We start from the raw sequence: 19,762 nt of genomic DNA, 5'->3' as shown, positions 1-19,762 counted from the left end.
CTTGTGACAGGGGAAGCTCACTTGTTGCTACTTCCCTGCTAATTATTTCTGGTGTGGCTTTCTTATCTTCATTATTTAATGGCTGTATTTCTTGTGTAACTTGTTCAGACAGTAACTCCTGAGTTACTGCCACAACATGCGTGTCAAAATCTAGAGTTGCAAGTTTAGATTCTTCAAGTGGGCCTGCAAGAAAATCTTCTGTTCTTTGTTCAGGAACTGAGATTTGAGTTTGAGCTACTTCTCTGCTGTTGATAGTTGCAGTGGCTTGTCCACCTTTTACATGTTCCTTACTGATCAATTCTTGAGTTTCTTGTTGACAAACTGTTTGCTCTACTTGTGTTGCTTCTCTAGATGTAAGTTTTGATGTTGCCTGTGCATGGATTCTGGTTGTACTCTCTCCATGAATTTCCCTTACACCTTCTTCTGTCAAAGCTTCTTGTATCACTGTAGCTTCCTTTGTAATAATTTGCATCTTGGCTACCTGCTGTGCTCCAGCTTCTACTGTGGATAATTCCTCAACTTGCTGTTGAGGCAATGATATCTCGGTCACAGCTACTTCTTTAAGAACAACATCTCCTGAGGCTCTTCTTGCTTCAATATCTTTGATTATAAATTCGTCAGTGCTTTGCTGGGTCATGGCTTCTTGTGTCAAAGCTGCATGTTTTGTTATTATCTTTGTTGTTGCAGTTTCACCTTCAAGAAGTTTTGACAACACCAACTCTCCTGTTCCCTCCTGAGGAATTGATTCTTGGGTTACTGCTGTATCCCTTGTCACGAATTCCAGTTTTGCATGTCCCTTCACTCCTAGTTCTGAAATGGTCAAGTCACCCATGCCTTGTTCAGTTACAGATTCTTGCATAATGGCTACTTCTCTTGAAATTACTTCCAGTTTTGCTTTTGAGTCTCTGCGTTCAATTGATACCTTAAATTCTTCAGTGCTCTGTTCTGCAATTGCCTCCTCTACGACTGCTACTTCTCTTGATGTGATTTTAAGTCTTGCTTGCTTTTTTGCTTCTGCCTGCTGAGAATCAAGATCTTCTGCGGCTTGTTGTGGTACTAGTTCTTCTATGATAGCCACATCCCTTGTTACTAATTCTGGTTGTGCTTTGGCTTCCTTTTTAAGAGAACTAACAAGCAGTTCTTCAGTACCTTGTTCTACTGTTGCCTCTTGAACTATTGCTACTTCTCGTATTTCAAGATCTGGCTTAGCTTTCTTTACCGCATCAATGTTTGGAACTATAAAATCTTCTGTTTCTTGATGTAATGCTGACTCTTGTGTTACTGCAACTTCACGTGTAACCACTTCAGGTTTAGCTCTTTCATCTTTCTGCTTAGGAAGAATTAGTTCTTCAGTATCTTGCTCAGAAATCACCTGTTCCGTGGTGGCCACTTTTCTTGCAACTAAGTCTGCTTTCGCCTGTCTTGTCACTTCTGTTTTTTGTATTATAAAATCTCCAGTGCCTTGTTCTGATAATGCTTCCTCTGTTATTGCCACTTCTCTTGTAATATATTCTGGCTTAGCTCTTTCTGGCTTTTGCATGTCTACAGATGTAAAGTCTTCAGTGTGTTGCTGATAAAATGCTTCCTGCGTCACAGCCACCTGTCTTGTTAACATTTCAGATTCAGCATGCCTTTCTTCAGTAACCTGTTGAACTATGAAATCTCTAACTCCTTGCTGAGACACAGATTCTTCTATTATCGCAACTTCACGTGTGACAATGTCAGTTTTTGCAGTTTGACCAGTCTTTGTTTCAGGAGCCATCAAGTCTCCAGTGATCTGTTCGGGTACTGGTTCCTGAACTGTGGCAGCTACCCTAGGTACTAGCTCAGATCTAGCATGCTGAGTTGAGCTTACTTCCCGAACCATAAAGTCTTCAGTATCGTGGTGTGATAGTAACTCTTGCACTATTGTGGCCTCGGTTGTTACAATTCCTGACTTAGCCTGTTCAGCCTCTCGAAGTTTAGGAACTGCAAGTTGTTCTAGGTCATGTGCAGGTAGAACTTCTTGTGTTAGAGCTATCTCTCTTGTTACAAATTCAGACTTTGGTTGTTTAGCGCTTCCTGCTTCCTGTACTATGAAATCTCCTGTCCCTTCTTGAGAAATGGATTCTTCAGTGATTGCTACTTCTCTTGTGATTAGTTGCGGTTTCGCTTGCTCGCTCCTTAGTGGTGCAGGAACTTTCAGGTCTTCAGCAGTTTGTTGAACAATGGATTCTTGAATTACTGGTAATTCTTTTAACATTATTTCTGTCTTTGCTTCTCTTGTAGTTATAGTTTGTTGAACAATAAACTCTTCTGTGTCTTGATGGGACACTGATTCTTGTGTTATTGCAACTTCTCTTGTTATAAATTTTGATTTTGCTTTCTTATCTTCAGTCTTTTCGACGAGTAGCTCTCCAATGTCTTGTTCAGGGAAAGCTTCCTGTACAAGGGCTACCTGTCTAGCTACCAATTCTCGTTTTGCTTGTTTCTTTTCTTCAGCTTGTCGAACTAAGAAATCACCTGTTCCTTGTTGAGTCATTGCTTCTTCTGTGATTGCTACCTGTCTGGTTTCTAAATTTGATATTGCTTGTTCTTTCCTCAGAGGAACTTCAGTTGTGAGTTCTTTGGCATCCTGTTCTGATTCATGCTGCTCCACTATTGCAACTTCTCGTGTTACTATTTCAGTCTTGGCCTGTTTTTCAGCTTCTGTTTGCTTAATTGTGAACTCTTCGGTGCATTGCTGTAAAAGTGTTTCTTCACTAATGACCGTCTCACTTGTTGTTAGTTCTGACTTAGCCTTTTCACTCTGTCTGTATTTCTCAATGATCAGTTCTTCAATGTCTTGTTCAGACAATGCTTCTTGGGTAATAGCTACAGATCTTAATACTAGTTCTGACTTAGCTTGTTTTCTGGCCTCAACCTGTGGAACTATGAAGTCCCCTGTTCCCTGTTGAAGCACTGATTCTTCCACAATTGCAACCTCTCTGGTGATTATATCAGGTTTGGCCTTTTGATCTCTTAAAGGTTGAACTATGACTAACTCTTCCGTGCCTTGTTCAGAAGTTACTTGCTGAGTAAGAGCAACTCCCCTAGTGATGATCACATCTGTTGTGGCTTGTTTGGTCATTTCAGCTTGTCGAGTCTTGAGTTCTTCTATTTGCTGTTCAAACGTAGCTTCCTCTATTACTGCTACCTCCCTAGTCACTATATCGGAGGATGCTTCTTTTGGAACGTCTGACTTTTGAATTATTAACTCTGCTGTGGTCTGTTGGGAGTGCGATTCTTCGGTGATGGCAACTTGTCTTGGCACCAATTCTGGCTTGGCCTGCTCCTCTTTTACAGACGTTGAAACAATAAAGTCTTCAGTACCCTCTTGGGGCACTTGTTGTTGTATTGTTGGAAGCTCTGTTGTTACTAATTCAGGTTTAGCATGTCTAGGAGCCTCAGGTTTCTGTGCTGGAAATTCTTCAGTTTCTTGTTGTGGCACTGATTCTTGCACCACTGCCACTTCTCTTGATACCAAATCAGGTTTTGCTGTTTCACTTTTCTGCAGCTTCGGAATTATCAATTCTTCAGTATCCTGCTGAGTAAGAGATTCTTGTGTCAGTGCTACTTGTCTGATAACAAATTCTGACTCAGCTTGCTTTGTTTCATTAACTTGTTGAACTATAAAATCTTTCGTTTCTTGCTGAACAGTTGATTCCTCAGTCACCGCTAATTCTCGTGTTTCAAAATTAGCTTCAGCCTGTTTACCTGTCTCCAATTTCTTGACTGTCAGTTCAACTGTGCTTTCTTGAACCAACAATTCCTCAGTAAGTGGAGTTTCCTTAGTTATAATTTCTGTTCTTGCCTTGTCTGTTCTATGAACTTCTTTTATTACAAGTGTGTCAGTCCCTTCTTGAGGTACCGACTCTTCTGTTATTATTGTACTGCTCGTCACAAGCACTGATTTTGCTTCTTCAGCCGATTTTGCTGCTGGGACTGTCAGTTCCTCTGTATCCTGTTGGGAAACAGGTTCTAGTGTTACTGTAGCCTCCAGTGTGGTTACTTCTGGCTTTGCATGTTTTGCCTGATGCTGCTTGTCAACAGTTAGTTGTCCGGCTTCTTGTTGAAGAATCACTTCTTCAGTCAGAGCTGCAAGTGACGGAACAAGGTCTTGTTTAGCTATTCTCTCGGTTTCCTGCTCTGTAATAACAAATTCGCCTGCTTTCTGTTCAGGAATAGGCTGCTGCGTAATTGCTACTTCTCTTGTTATGAGGCCAGTTGCAGCAATGACACCTTTCTTGAGCTCATTCACACTGATGCTTGTAACGTCTTGCTCGACGTGCCACTCCTCTGTAATTACAACATCTCTGGTTGCCAGTCTTGACTCAGCATGAGCTTCTTGCCTTTGTAGTGTTGTCTTCAATTCTTCCAAACTTTGATCAGCCAGTGACTCTTCAGTTACAGCAACATCTCTCAACTCAAACCTCGCCGTTGCTTGCTTTTCTTTATCCTCTTGCCGTGTAACCAATTTTTCAAGATTTTCTTGTGTGTCAGCTTCTTCGATTGTTGTTGCCTCAGTTGTTACAACTCTCTCTTTAGCTTGCGTTTCCTGCATAGCTCGTACAGTTGCAATTTCTTCGACACTCTGGTCAGTAAGTGATTCCTGAATCAATGCAACTTGTCTTGCAATGACACTAGGTGTTGCCTGCAAGATTTTGTCTTTCAAATCTGGTATCTCTCCAGGTATTTGTTGTACGAGAGATTCCTCCGTAACGGCTGCTTCTCTAGCCACAATGTCTGGTTTAGCTGTCAGTTCTCTGGCAACTTCAACGTTGAATTCTTCCACACCATGCTCCGGAACATGTTGCTCACTCATAGCAACATCTCTAGTCTCAAGTTTACATTTAGCCTTTGTTGCCTTTGCATGTGCAGTGGATATGCTCTCGGGTACATCTTGTGGTATCGATTCCTCCGTTAGAACTACCTTGTGAGGTACAACACCAGGTTTTGCCTGGGATGGTCTTTTCAGTTTTGCAAGTTTGAGATTCCCTGTCTCCTGTTCAGGAACAGGTAACTCAACCGTTGCAGACTGAGCTGTGACTATTTCTGATTGAGCAGTCACTTCCTGTGTGGTTGAAGAAACTACAAGATCTTGTGTACTATCTTCGTGTATGGTTTCAGTTATTGATACACTCCTTGCCTCTTCAAAACCTACTGAAGCTGTGCCTTCGTTGTACTGAAGTTTCTTGCTATAAACCATTTCTTTCTCGGCAGTTCTTGTCACAACTACTTCTACTCCTTCCTGTACCATATGGCATACTTCAGCTCTTGACTTCTTAGTTTCCTTGTGTTCTAATTCTTCAAAGGTCTCTTCTGGTTTTGTCTCCGTCTTAATAATAATCTCTTGTGGTACAATATCTGCTTCTGCATGGAACTCTGGATGTTCCTCAAGTGCAAGCTCTCCTTGTATGTCGCTGGGTCTTACCTCAGACACAACAATACCTTTCTCTTCTTCAAACATACTGTATGCTTCTTTGGATTCCGGTATTACCACATCTTCATACTTACCTTCCAGCTCCCCTGATGTCGTCTCCGTAACTACTAACCCACGTTTAGGTGTGTGCCCTATCTTTGCAAATTGTGTTTCAGCTACTTTGTGTGTGTAAGTCCCCTCCTGGACCCCAACTACAGTCTCTTCTTGAACAACAGCTTCACATGAGTCTACACTAAGGACACCTCGATGTGCTACAGCAGTACTGGATGCAATATACTCACCTTCTTTATCTTCTGCGTGTATTTCTGTAATGAGGAGATTAGTCCCCTCTTCAAATGACACACTAACTCTTTTTGAGGCTGGCTTCATGTCATCTGTAAGATGCGATTCGAGTTCTCCAACGCTTGTTTCTGTCACGACGACACCATGTTGCAGGGAGGCTCCCTTCTTGGCCACGTCAGCTACAGGAACTTCAACATCAAGAGTTCCAAGTCCAGTTTCTGGTTGGATTTCCATCTTCAGCGCTACTTCTTGTCCAACTATGTCACTCTGAGCAACGCTCTCCTTTGCAATTCCTGTTATGATCTTTGTACCTTCCTTGTCCTGCACCATGACTTCCGTGACAGTTATGCTCTGACCTTCCTGGAACTTAAGTTCAGCACTCTTTGAATCTGGAGCTTTCTGCAATGTGAATTCACCCTCGCTTTCTCGAATCAATGTCTCCGTCAACATCACACCTTCATAAGGAAGTTGTTCTGGTACAGCTTGTGCCATGGCTGGTGCAACTTTCACGACTTCTCCTGCTTTCTGTTCAGGTACGATCTCTGTCTTCTCTGCAACTTCCTGACTCAAAATGCTTGGTTGTGCGACTTTGCCTTCTGGTGCCTCAGGGGTGACATATGTGTCCTCTTTGTCATCGGCAATGATTTCTGTGATTGTGACGCCCCTATCTTCCTCGAGAACTACATCAGCACTCTTGGTTGTTGGCTTAAATGTTCCCTCGAATGTGACTTCCTTTTCACGTATAATGGTCTCTGTTTGTATCACACCTTCCACAGTCGTGTGCTTTCGTGTTGCTGTCACAGATATACTGGATTGACCAGTGAACTCGCCCACCATGGACTCTACAAGAACTTCTGATTTCTGTGCAATTTCTTGTCCAGTTATATCAGGCTCGGCTTTCCTCTGCTGAGGTACTTCAGGAGAGATATATTCACTCTCCTTGTCTTCAACTACAACTTCAGTTATTGTAACGGTCTTGCCTTCCTCGAACTGTACTTGGGCACTCTTTGTGCTCGGTTTCCAGCCTTCATGATACTGCCCCTCCTGCTCTTGGACAATACCCTCTGATATAACCAAACATTCTAGCGTTTCTTGTTCAGGTACAGCTTGCTCTTTGGTTGGAGACTCTCTCCTCACTTCACCAACATGAACCTCCGTGAGTACTTCTGTCTGTTGCACTGATTCTTGGCTTATGATTTCTGGCTGAGCAACTTCCTGCTTTGGAGCCTCAGGTACTGGCAGTTTGCCCTCATAATGTTCAGCAGTTACTTGCATAACCTTCAAGCTTCTACTTTCCTCAAACGACATCTCTGCACTCTGTTTAACTATTCGAATTCCTTCCCTGTATTCTGATTCAGCCTCACTAACAGTCGCTTCTGTGTGAATCAGGCCTTCAAAAGGTATTTGCTCAGTGCTGGCTTTAACTTTGGTCGGTTGCTCTGGAACAACTTCTCCAACGCTCAACTCTGGCAATACTTCTAACTTCTGTGCAACTTCCTGCCCTGATATATCTGCCTGAGCAACTTTTCCAGTAGGAACTTCAGGAACTATATACTTTTCTTCCTTGTCCTCTGGCAAAATCTCTGTGATAGTTACACCAGACTCTTCCTCAAACTTAACATCTGCGCTTCTTGTATCAGGCTTGAATTTTCCTGTAAACTCAACTTCATGCTCACCGACAGCTGCTTGCATTTGCAGCAGACTCTCAAACAGCATCTGTTCTGGTGTAGCTTGGGCATGTGCAGGCTTGTCGGCACTTGGAAGTTCAGTGATGCTGACGCCTGTCACTATCTCAATCTTTTCGGCAATTTCTTGCCCAAGAATTTCAGACTGAGCGGTGCGCTTCTTGGCCTCCTGTGGTGCAACGTATGGGCCCTCTTTGTCCTCCACAATCACTTGAATGACCGTTATGCTCTTGCCTTCTTCAAACATCATCTCTGCACTCTTTTCGAACACCTTGAGGTCTCCGTGGAATTCACCTTCCCGCTCACGTACAATTGCCTCGGTCGATACAATACTCTCAAACGCAGTCTGTTCAGGTGTTGCCTGAGCTTTGGCTGGGGTTTGCAGTGTAAGTGAACCAACACCTATTTGCGTGATCACTTCACTTTGCTCAGCAATTTCCTGTCCAGTAATATCAGGCTGGGCAACTCTCTGTTTCGGTGCTTCTAATTTCGGAAGGTTGCCCTCTTTATGTTCCGTTAACACTTCGGTGACAACTTGTACCTTCTTGCCCTCCTCTATAATTACCTCCGCACTCTTGGTTGTGGGTTTAAATTTACCTTCGAACTCTGATTCAAGCTCGTTTTCAATATTTTCAGTAACAACTACACACTGCAGTGTTTCCTGGCTAGGTTGAGCTGATTGCAAAGCCGGTGCAGTCTGCTCCATTTCCTTAACATGATATTGGACAAATGTTTGAGACTGCTCTGCAATTTCTTGTCCAGTGATGTCTGGAATAGCCTTTCTCTCCTTTGGTTGCGATGCTCCTACAAATTTTCCTTCCTTATCTTCAAGCATGACCTCAGAAATAGTTATTATGCTGCGGCCAGCTTCAATATCCACATCGGCTCTTTTTGTGTCAGGTTTAAATTCACCTTCAAACTCAGTTTCCCTTTCTCCAACAGCCGTTTCTGTCTGTACCAGACTTTCGTATGGTTGCTGTTCAGGTATTGCCTGGGCCTTTACAGGTGTTTCTTTCTTCAGCGGGCCAACACTTATTTCAGCAATTACCTCGGACTTCTCTGCTATTTCTTGACCGAGTATATCTGGTTGAGCGACTCTAGATTTTGGTTTCTCCGGTGTGACATATGCTCCTTCCTTATCCTCGCTAGTCACTTCTGTCACCATCAGACTTTGGCCTACCTCGAACAAAAGATCTGCTTTCTTTTGATCTGGTTTAAATTCGCCACTGAATTCAGTTTCCTTCTCACGGACAGATGGCTCTGTAAGCATTACACTCTCAAATGGTAGTTGATCTGCCTTAGCTTGTGCTTTTACAGGTGTTTCTGACTGAACTTCACCCATGCCTATTTCTGTTATGACTTCAGTTTTCTCTGCGATCTCCTGGCCTATTATATCTGGCTGAGCTATTCTTTCCTTTGGTTTCTCTGGTGTTGCGTATGGTGTTTCCTTGTCTTCTATGGTGACTTGTGTGACCATAACACTCCGTCCCTCTTCAAATAAGAGCTCAGCACTTCGTGTTTCAGCCTTGAACTTTCCAACAAACTCCCCTTCATGTTCTTGTACCGTGGATTCAGTTAGCATAAGGCTCTCATATGGAATTTGTTCTGGGTTGGCCTGAGCTTCTGTTGGTTTCTCAGTATCGATAGTGCCAGTCTGGAAGCCACTGATTACTTCCGTCATTTCTGCAACTTCCTGACCTGATATCTCTGGTTTTGCTTTCCTACTCTCTGGTACTTCAGGTAGAACGTACTTTTCTTCTTTATCCTCAGTGACTACTTCAGTTATGGTAACACCCTTTCCTTCCTCGAATATAACCTCAGCACTCTTTGTAGCTGGTTTCATTCCTTTCTTGAATTCACCCTCAGTCTCAGCAGGTGCTGTTTCGGTTAAGATAATACTTTCAAATGGTGCTTGCTCCATTTGTGCTTGTGCTCTTGTGGGAGATTCGCGGGTGTAAGTTCCAAGACTACTTTCAGTAACAACTTCAGTTTTCTGAGCTATTTCCCTTCCGAACATATCAGTCTCAGCCAAGAACACTTTTGGCTTTTCCGGTGATGGAAGAACGCTCTCCTTGTCTTGTGGTGTTACTTCGTGCACACTAATCTCCAACTTCATGTCTTCAAGTCTGGTCTCTGCACTCTTTGCTTCTGGTAAGACAATGTCCTTTACCAGCCCTGTAAGCTCTGATGCTGTTGTTTCACTTTGCTGAATGCTCTGGAAGGGAAGTTGCTTAACTTTAGCCTGACCCTCTTCTGGAACGTGGGGTACAACTTCACCCACACAAACATCAGGAACAACTTCCATCTTCTGAGGAAGCTCCTGTAGTAGTACATCTGGTTGGGCAACTCTCAATTTTGGAAGTTCAGGTGTTACATAGCTTTCTTCTTTGTCTTCTGCTGTTATGTGCATAACAGTTACACTATGTTCTTCTTCCAATGTAAAATCGGCAGTTTTGTGATCTGGTTTAAACTTCCCAGTGAACTCTGCTTCCTTTTCACGAACAGCTGTCTCTGTAAGCATTACACTCTCGAATGGCAGCTGATCTGGTTTAGCCTGAACTTTCACTGGTATCTCCAACTGAACTTCGCCCACACCAATTTCAGTTATAACTTCGGTTTTCTCTGCGATCTCCTGGCCTGTTATATCTGGTTGAGCAGTTCTTTCCTTTGGCTTTTCGGGTGTTGCATATGGGGTTTCCTTGTCTTCTATGGTGATTTGTGTGACCATAACACTCCGTCCCTCTTCAAATAAGAGCTCAGCACTTCGTGTTTCAGCCTTGAACTTTCCAACAAACTCCCCTTCACGTTCTTGAACTGTAGATTCTGTTAGTACAAGGCTTTCAAATGGAACCTGCTCTGGATTTGCTCGGACTTCTGTTGGTTTTTGTGTATCGATAGTGCCAGTTTGGAAACTGCTTATCACTTCTGTCATTTCTGCAACTTCCTGGCCTGATATCTCTGGTTTAGCTTTCTTTCCTTCAGGTACTTCAGGCAAAATGTACTTTTCTTCTTTATCCTCAGTGACTACTTCAGTTATTGTAACACCCTTTCCTTCCTCGAATGTTACCTCAGCACTCTTTGTAGTTGGTTTCATTCCTTTCTTGAATTCACCCTCAGTCTCAGCAGTTGCTGTTTCGGTTAAGATAATACTTTCAAATGGTGCTTGCTCCATTTGGGCCTGTGCTCTTGTGGGAGATTCGCGGGTGTAAGTTCCAAGACTACTTTCAGTAACAACTTCAGTTTTCTGAGCTATTTCCCTTCCGAACATATCAGTTTCAGCCAAGAACACTTTTGGCTTTTCAGGTGATGGAAGAACACTCTCCTTGTCTTGTGGTGTCACTTCGTGCACGCTAATCTCCAACTTCATGTCTTCAAGTCTGGTCTCTGCACTCTTTGCTTCTGGTAAAATAATGTCTTTTATGAGACCTGTGAGTTCTCCAGCAGTTGTTTCACTCTGCTGAATGCTCTGGAAGGGAAGTTGCTGAACTTTAGCCTGACCTTCTTCTGGAACGTGGGGTACAACTTCACCCACACAAACATCAGGAACAACTTCCATCTTTTGAGGAAGCTCCTGTAGTAGTACATCTGGTTGGGCAACTCTCAATTTTGGAAGTTCAGGTGTTACATAGCTTCCTTCTTTGTCTTCAGCTGTTACATGCATAATCGTTATGCTCTGTCCCTCTTCAAAAATGAGCTCTGCAATTTTCTGATCAGGCTTTATATCAGCGTTAAATTCCCCTTCTGTTTCACGAATAGCTGCTTCAGTCAGTACAACAGACTCAAATGGAAGCTGTTCTGGTTTGGCTTGAGCCTTAGCTGGGATCTCCACTTGTACTTCACCTACACTCAATTCTGTTATTATTTCAGTCTTTTCTGCAATTTCCTGTCCTGTAATATCAGGCTGCGCAATGCGTTCTTTGGGCTTCTCGGGAGCTGCATATGCGGTTTCTTTGTCCTCCAAGGTAATCTGTGTGACCATTACACTGCGACCTTCTTCAAATGCAAGCTCAGCACTACGAGTGTCCACTTTCAGCTTGCCAACAAATTCTCCTTCTCGTTCTTGTATTGTGGATTCAGTCAACATCACGCTTTCAAATGGGATCTGCTCTGGATTGGCCTGGACTTTGGTTGGTTTCTCGTAAGAGACTTCGCCGGTCTGGAAGCTACTTATTACTTCTGTCATCTGCGCAACTTCCTGGCTGTATATGTCAGGTATCGCTTTCTTTCCTTCTGGCACTTCAGGAGAAATGTACTTTCCTTCCTTATCTTCGCTGATGACTTCAGTAATGGTAACACCCTTTCCTTCTTCAAATATTACTTCAGCACTCTTGACATCAGGTTTAATTTCTCCTTTAAATTCACCTTCTACTTCTCCCACTGCCATCTCAGTTAAGACAACACTTTCAAATGGTGCCTGTTCTGGTTTAGCTTGTGCCTCTGCTGGCATCTGGTGTTCATATGTACCCAAGCTCGATTCCGGAACCACCTCTGTCATCTGTGCAACTTCCTGGCCAGATATATCAGGCACAGCAACACTTCCTTTAGGTTTCTCTAACTCTGCTAATGCTGTCTCCTTGTCTTGAAGTGTTACTTCGGTAATAGTGACACACTGACCTTCTTCAAATGCAGGCAGTGCCTGTTTGGTGCTTGGCTTCATGCCTTCTCTATATTCACCCTCTTTCTCGCGAATTGAGGCTTCACTTAATATTACACTTTCGAACGGTATCTGCTGAGACTGGGCTTCGGCTGTTGTTGGTATCTCAGGAACTACTTCTCCTACGCTCATTTCCGTGACAATTTCTGATGTAAGTGCGATCTCTTGTCCAGATATGTCTGGCCGAGCAAGTTTCCCTACTGGCACTTCTGGTGCTACAAAGCTTTGTTCTTTGTCGTCAGTTGTGACTTCCGTTACCGTAAGGACCTTACCCTCTTCAAAAACAACATCAGCCGTCTTTGCCATGGGTTTTAGGTCGCCTGTATATTCACCTTCCCGCTCTCGGACTGTTGGTTGCAACTGAACGATAACTTCGTGAGGCAGTTGCTCGGAATGGGCTTGTTCTTTTACTGGAGACTCTCTCTTCCAGCCTCCAACTTGAATATCAGTTATCACCTCTTCCTTTTGGGCAACTTCATGCCCATATATATCAAGCTTAGCGATCATCTGCTTCGGCTTGTCAGCAAGTTCCAACACACCTTCCTTGTGCTCAACCGTGACTTCTGTGACTGAAATTTCTTCCCCTGTGCTAACAGACATGTCTGCTCTCTTTTCTTCCGGCTTCATGCCCTTAACCAATTGCTGCTCGACTTCAGTGATGGCAGTTTCTGTAATAATCAATTCTTGAAGGGGTTCATTGTCTGGCTTTGCATGTCCACGAACTGGTTCGTCATGTGGAAGCTTACCGACATTCAGTTCTGTGAGGACTTCTGATTGGATAATTGTTTCATGGCCAGGGATCGTAGCTGTGGCAGTCATTCCTTTCGGGGCTGCTTCCTTTACATATTCTTGTTCGGTGTCATGTGTTAATACTTGCATCACAGTCACACCTTCCTTTTCTTTGAATTCAACATTGGCTTTCTTTGTCTCTGGTTGAAAATCTTTAGTAAATTCCCCTTCCCTTTCCACCATTTGCGTCAATGACACAAGCAAGCTCTGGAAGGGAGTTTGCTCAGATTTAGCTGTCCCTATTATAGGCTTGTCCTCTATAAGTGGGCCAGTGATAGCTTCAGACCTAACCTCAGATTTGACAGCAACTTTCTGCGGAGCTACATCTAAAGAAGCAAGGCATTCCTCGGGCAGATCAGGACTAATATATTTATTTTCCTTGTCCTGGATAACCACTTCTGTTATTGTGATACCTTGTTCTTCTAGAACAGAAACATCAGCCGTCTTCTCTTCTGGTTTTGTGCCTTTCTTGTACACAGCCAAACCTTCTCCTATTACGGTTTCTTCTACAACGGTTTCTTGGAACGATTCATGTTCTCGTTTTGCTATTCCTTTCTGTGGAAGATCTTTCTTTAGGTCCCCAGTTAATCCTTCTGAGAGAGTTTCTTCAACGAGTACAGAGTGTAGAGGATGAGTAGGAGTGGTTTTGATCACATGTGACTCTGGAAGAGAGTCTGGTTGGAACAAGCCTTCCTTTTCTGCAGTTGCTGTTTCGTAATATGACACTGCCTTCTGTGGCAAGAAATCTTGTTCAACGTTACAGGTTTGCGGTTGCTCTTTCTCACCCATCAGTCCTTCCTTTTCTTGCGTAAGCACAAGTGAAATTTCTGTAGCCTCCTGTGTTTCTATGTTTCTGGTTGCTGCATCAGTTCTGTAGCGAAGTATATCTGCAAAATCTGATGGTACATCACTGGTCAAGACCTCAGAGACAGCAATAGACTCTTCTGGTCTGATGCTTCTCTCTGCTTGAATGCCAGCTGGTAATTTCGCCGGAGCAAATTCACTTTCAGCTTCCTGGATGATAGTTTCGGAAACGCCTGAAGTCTCCAGGCACATAAGCGAGGTTTCAGCTTGCTTTCCTTTTGGTTTCTCACCTGGCATGAGTTGCTGTTCTTTTTCTGTGACGGTTGTTATGACTGTCATCAGGGATTCCTGCTGCAAGAACTCCACATCAACTCTCTTCTCTTCTCGTTCTTCAACAGTTAGTTCTCTCTCTTGATCGTGTGCAGATACCATGGTAACCGAAAGACCTTCCTTGACTGCAACGTCCTGAGATGCCTTTGAAATCTCGGGTTTTTTCTCAGGAACCAATTCACCTTCCTTCTCCTGTAGACTCACCTCCGCAACCTGAACAGACTCGCCTGGCGTAACAGCCAATCCGGCTTGATGGAATGGCGGAAGGCGTCCTGGAACATAGTCACCTTCTTTTTCAGGTGCATGCATTTCTTGAGTCGTCACTTGTTGCTGAGGAATAATAGCTTTGAGGGCAACTTCCGTCGGCACCACCAACTCGGGGTAATACTTACCCAGTTTTGTTTCTGAGAAAGTTTCACTTACGACAACAGGTTCAGCTGTCGGTACATTCACCTTTGGTTTCACAGGCGCTACTTTCATCAAGGCATCCAATGTATCTTCTGCAGTTCCCTCCGTAACTTCGAACACCGAAACTCCTTCTTGAGGCACAAATGCCTTGTCAGCTTGCTGAGTTTTGGGTATCTTTTGCAATTGCACGTCTCCTTCCTTGTACGAAACTTCTGTCTCCATTACGGATGTTGCTTCCTGCTGTGTCAAAAACACATTAGCCTGTCCTTGTGGCAAGGACTCAGTGGTAACAACACCAACCTTATTATCAGGCAACGTTTCGCTCACAACAATACCTTCACTATGAACAAAGCTCTTACTGGCTTCGTAGGTCTGCGGCTTGAATGTTGTTTTGAACTCGCCTGCCATAGCTTGTGCATTTGTCTCAGATATTTCAAAGGGTTCCACAGTGTCAATGTGTGGGGCTGCTTTGATCCCCTGAGGCACTTTGCCAGCTTCGGACTCCTGTTCTTGTTCTTGCACTCGAACTTCTTGCTTCGAAACTGCAGTATGTGTTAATAAACTGACATTAGCATGCTCCTCTGCATCTAAACCCATCAAAATCTCAGTGGTTTGGATGGAAGATACGGTCTCAGATAATTGCAAAGGAGTGCTCAATGGAAGCCTCTTCTGAGGCTTCTCGGGAACAACACTGAAATCCTTGATCTCCTCTTCATCAATTATTTCTTCATCTTCATCTGGCAACCTGGCTCTGATGGTCTTCTTCACCTTGCGCACTCCACCTCCAACGATCTCGACCTCTATTTCAACTTCCTCTTCTTCTTCTCTTTGTATTATCTTCTTCTTTTTTGTCTTCTTCACTTCTAAAGCTTTCTTGTTTTCTTCCTCGGTGACTTCATCTGTTTTCTTCTTCATGATAAGCTTTTGCTTCTCTTCTACTATTATCTCTTCTTCATCTTCTCTGCTTCTTCTTCTTCTCACGACCTTATCCTCCTCTGGCATTTGAACCGTGACTATACTTCTAGTAGGAACTGACTCTACCTGTTCGTCCGTGACTTCTGTTATAGTTAAGCCTCCCTCCCTAACTCGTGGAAGTGTTTTTTGTTCTTGTGTGACAGCAGCTGCTACCCGTTCTGTTTCTTCTATGGTGGTGGTTTCTGTAAGGATGGTAATGTAACGGTGTCACATTGTACTATAAAACATGACTGAATACGGTGTTAATGTTCTGTTCTATGCAAGAAACATTCCAGTGCTGGACCCAAAAGCTTTGTCATGTGCTCTGTGACATGTTCTTTTGCGACAGAGAGGTAGTTTTTTTTTCTTTTCAAAAAAAGGGTTGCCAGCAATCTATGTTAGTTTAAATAATTCAGAATTGCCTATTATTATGAATCCTACATAACATCAACAATCGCTGACTAGTGAAGGATAATTCTGGTAACTACGTAAGCTTTTAATTTTCAGAGTGTGCAACATTTAATTGATGATTACTTTCATTAAAAATTCACATCATGTGTTGTTAACACATTAAACACAAAGTAAAATCAAAACAGGTACCTAGTTTTGTCTTCTGACGGGAAAAAAGAATTGTGGGAGGTTAAAGGCACCTCATTAAGGCTTCCTAAATAATTTATGGTTTTAGTACAGATTGTACAGTTCCTACTTTTTGAAACTTTAATTTCGTTTTCTGTGTTATCAATACTATTGTATGGCGAAAACTTAAATTCACTTGAAGAGAAGATAATTTGAGAAGAGAAGGGTATGAGTGGAAGTCTATATTGTTTAATGCTAGTATTTCAGTGAATACTTCAAGCATGATAATATAGAAATATATATTTCTGTATATTGCTTTTATTTGTGTACATTCTCTCTCTTCCAGGATAAACTCACATCGAACTAAAATAATGATGAATGCTTACATGGAAAAGGATGTTTAGAACAAACATTTCAATAACAACCTATATATTACTGAAGAACTAGAATGGATTAAATTTCGATATTAATTTGTAAGTATATATATATATGGATTTTCTAAAAATAAATATGAAATTATCTTCTCATTGCAAAATTGATATATTTTGCAAAATTATGTTTGCTCTTTCATAATGGTATATATTTGTCGTGTACAATGTTTCAATTTTGTACTATTTTGACACTATTTAAAACAAATATCTACAGAGAAGATCATGGTCATTTTACTATTAATAATGTTTCGGTTTCTTCCTTGCAATATTGAATTACTAAATGATTGTAGCATATTCTTTTCCTAATCATGAATTAAAATGTTGCATTTTATCAATATAATAATGACATGCATATAAAATTCTATAACTAAATTGTATGTTTTTGCATTCAGATGCAAATAACATAACTATTTCTAGTCTAAAACTGACAAACACGAATAACATTTTTTCTGGCAACACTTTTTTTAATATATATTTTCAATGAGTTGTTGTGATGTATATTATCACTTCCATCACTGTATAAAGAGGGTATATACCTTGATTCTTTCAAAACCAATTATACTTTAATTATTTTCATTTTGGCAAAATATATAAGTAAGGTCTTTAATGTAGTGTTGTTTACTGCAATTCCTGATATGGAGGGGGAGAATACCAATTGAGTTAAATGCAATTGAATTTATATAAGATATGCAATATTCTTTTGCATGAGCATAAACTTATTTAGTAATTATAAATGCTACCAAAACAATGAAAAGTAATATCAAAATTTATACAAACAGAATTTCAATATAGATTACATTTTTTAAAGTGGCATTATTGGTAAATTTATTAACTTTCACTTTATAGTCATATAAAAAAAATCAGCATTGGATCTACAATTTAAAGTTGGTTCTGAAATTCAACAGAATTCAAACATGGAACCCCTTTGTTTAAAAATGATATTATTAGCCACTATGCTACTGGTGAGGTACTTGTTGAGAAGAAATTAGTCAATTACATCAATAATTGTCTAGTCGGAAAAACTAACATCAAAAATACATTGCAGCAACCTTGAAGGTCATTTTGCCTAGGCTGGATTTTCACTAAATTATCTAAGATGATTATAATCACAAAATGAACCAACATACATACTCGGTAAATCTAACTGGTCTGTTGCTTGATTTAATTAATACTGATTATTTGGTCTATTGTGTTAATTGTGATATGACTGTGATAGAATAAATAGGTGGTTCTGAAATTGTTGAATGTTGAAAATACTATTGCAGTATTCACCTTGGAATTTCTGAAATACTTCAATTTGAATATGTGACTATGAGATTTGAACTTGCTAAATTCTGAATACATTAATGCAATCGAGTTTATATTTTAATCATAACTCCATGCCAGAAATATATTCAGATTTTGTTTGCCAAAATGGTTTTCCTCATCATAATCCTTACAATGACATTAATAAAGATAATAACACCCTCTTGATATAGTAGCAAATGATAATATTGGAAATGAATATCTGGTTGAGTTTATTGTAGGTTTCATTCTTTTATCTTCTGAACAGTTGTTCCTGTTTCCCCATGTAAAAGCTTTTGAGCGACAAGTAAGTAAATGTTCTACTTTGTTTTTTAATATTCATATTTATTGGATGCATGGTCTGTTTTTACATATTTATTTTTTATGTTATACATGTTAAATGTTAGTATATTGTTGCATGGCATGTAGTGTTTGCAAAAGCATAGTGTGAGCAAGAAGCAGAAAACTGTAGTATTTAAAAAAGTATACACACCCAAGTAAGTAAAATATTGTGTTAAAGTTTGCGCAAAGTATGGAAAAATGCTTAGGGTTTGTTATGTAAAAATGTCACTATGGTTTGTGTCAGTTGCAAAATATGGTTAAATGAAGTGTATTCATATACAAAACACTGCAATATTGCACTGCCTCTTTTAACAATCATGAATATTTTTTTTTAAATATTTGCAATGAAGAATAAAAAAAATAATGTAATTCTGCTTAGCAGTAAATTGGTTGTTTACATAATTTCTCTTGTAATATTTTCTATTTTTTTTTCATTTTCAGGTTTATTAGTTTAAATTGCATGATTATATTTGTTCAGAAATATATCATAACACAATGTTTCATTTGTATTTTCTGGTACATAATTTGCTTCATGTAGTAATTCAACTCAGCAGTGTAACCCTCATGAATCTAAAGTCCCAAGAAGCTAGCAAATATATCCTTAGCTTGTAACTTTTAATAAACCTGAGAATTTTGCCCTCATTTCCACACAAAATTATGCCTATGTCTCAGCAGTTTCAAACCTGATAGGACCTGTTACAAGCAGTGAAAATAGTGTCACTACAATTCTACAATGTATGAATACACTTCACATGTGTAAGTCTAGAACTATCACTCTTATTAGGTTCATTTCATGTGAATGTTGTTACTGAAAGCAGTTTGTGGATCCATGACAATCTGACAAGATTTCTTCACCTTCATGGAAGAATCACTTCTATCAACCAATTGTATAGGTGAAGTTCATGCTGAGTTCAATGAAGTGAGTATATTGTTTTAATTCACTTACATAAAAGTGTAAATCTTATTAGCCCAAAATTAAAGCTACATTAAAAAAAATGGTTACAAATTTACAAGTTTGGAGAGCATTTGTGTCACTCTGAAAGTAACATTATTAAAAGAAATTTCCTTGATGAATTGAATGTTACTTTATGTCTTGAGCTATTGATTTATGCGTAACATATATTGGAAAGAATGACTGTTAACATTCTAAAACTTAAGTTTGCAAAATACAGGATTCTTAGGTTCAAGAATTACAATTTAACATTCAACATTAACAGAAACATAAAGGAAAAGAGAAAAGCAATTCTCTCAAGTATTTCTTTGGCTGTAATTGTTTCCACTTGCTGTAATAGAACATGCATTTAGAGTCCAATTTTGGGCAGATCTTTTTTTAATACTTTTTTGACTGTTTGGGTTTGAAATGATTAATTGTTATCAACTATTATAACTTGTTTCAGAGTTTCATTCAAATATTTCAATGTGAAATGATTTGAAGTGCAATGTATGTAAATGCTTGTAGTCATGTCAGGATCCTTTGTTAGTTTTCATGAAAAATAGAGTGGACAGTACATGTAAGTTGGTTAGTGTGTGCACAGTTCATGAAGCCTGTAGTATATTGGTTCATGTGTGCATGGAAGCATGTAGTAGACTGGTTAATGTGTAAGTGAAGCATGTAGTAAACTGGTTAACATGTAAATAAGGCATGTAGTAAACTGGATAGGATGTAAATAGAGCATGTAACAAACTGGTAAACATGTAAATGAAGCATGTAATAAATTGGTTAAGATGTAAGTGAAGCACGTAGTAAACTGGTTAACATGTA

At 40.5% G+C, this 19,762-nt stretch overlaps 1 protein-coding gene across 22 annotated transcripts in view; it reads right to left on the bottom strand.

The window, feature by feature from the left end:
- The window catches only part of sls (sallimus), an 854,140-nt gene that overhangs the window by 80,696 nt on the left and 753,682 nt on the right, over nucleotides 1-19,762 (bottom strand). For 20 of the 22 annotated variants that reach the window (XM_083122061.1, XM_083122066.1, XM_083122070.1 and 17 more), the window contains one exon: nucleotides 5,743-15,570. The exons of the other annotated variants lie outside the window; for them this stretch is intronic. In XM_083122061.1, coding sequence (XP_082978187.1) covers nucleotides 5,743-15,570 — 9,828 coding nt within the window. The remainder of the gene's footprint in view (nucleotides 1-5,742; nucleotides 15,571-19,762) is intronic. 22 annotated transcript variants of the gene reach the window in all.

The sequence above is a fragment of the Lepisma saccharinum genome, chromosome 5, assembly GCF_977018435.1.
Source record: "Lepisma saccharinum chromosome 5, izLepSacc3.1, whole genome shotgun sequence".
NCBI classification, from domain to species: domain Eukaryota; kingdom Metazoa; phylum Arthropoda; class Insecta; order Zygentoma; family Lepismatidae; genus Lepisma; species Lepisma saccharinum.
Note: the sequence above shows the minus strand (reverse complement) of the source record. Positions and strands in the feature narration are given on the sequence as shown.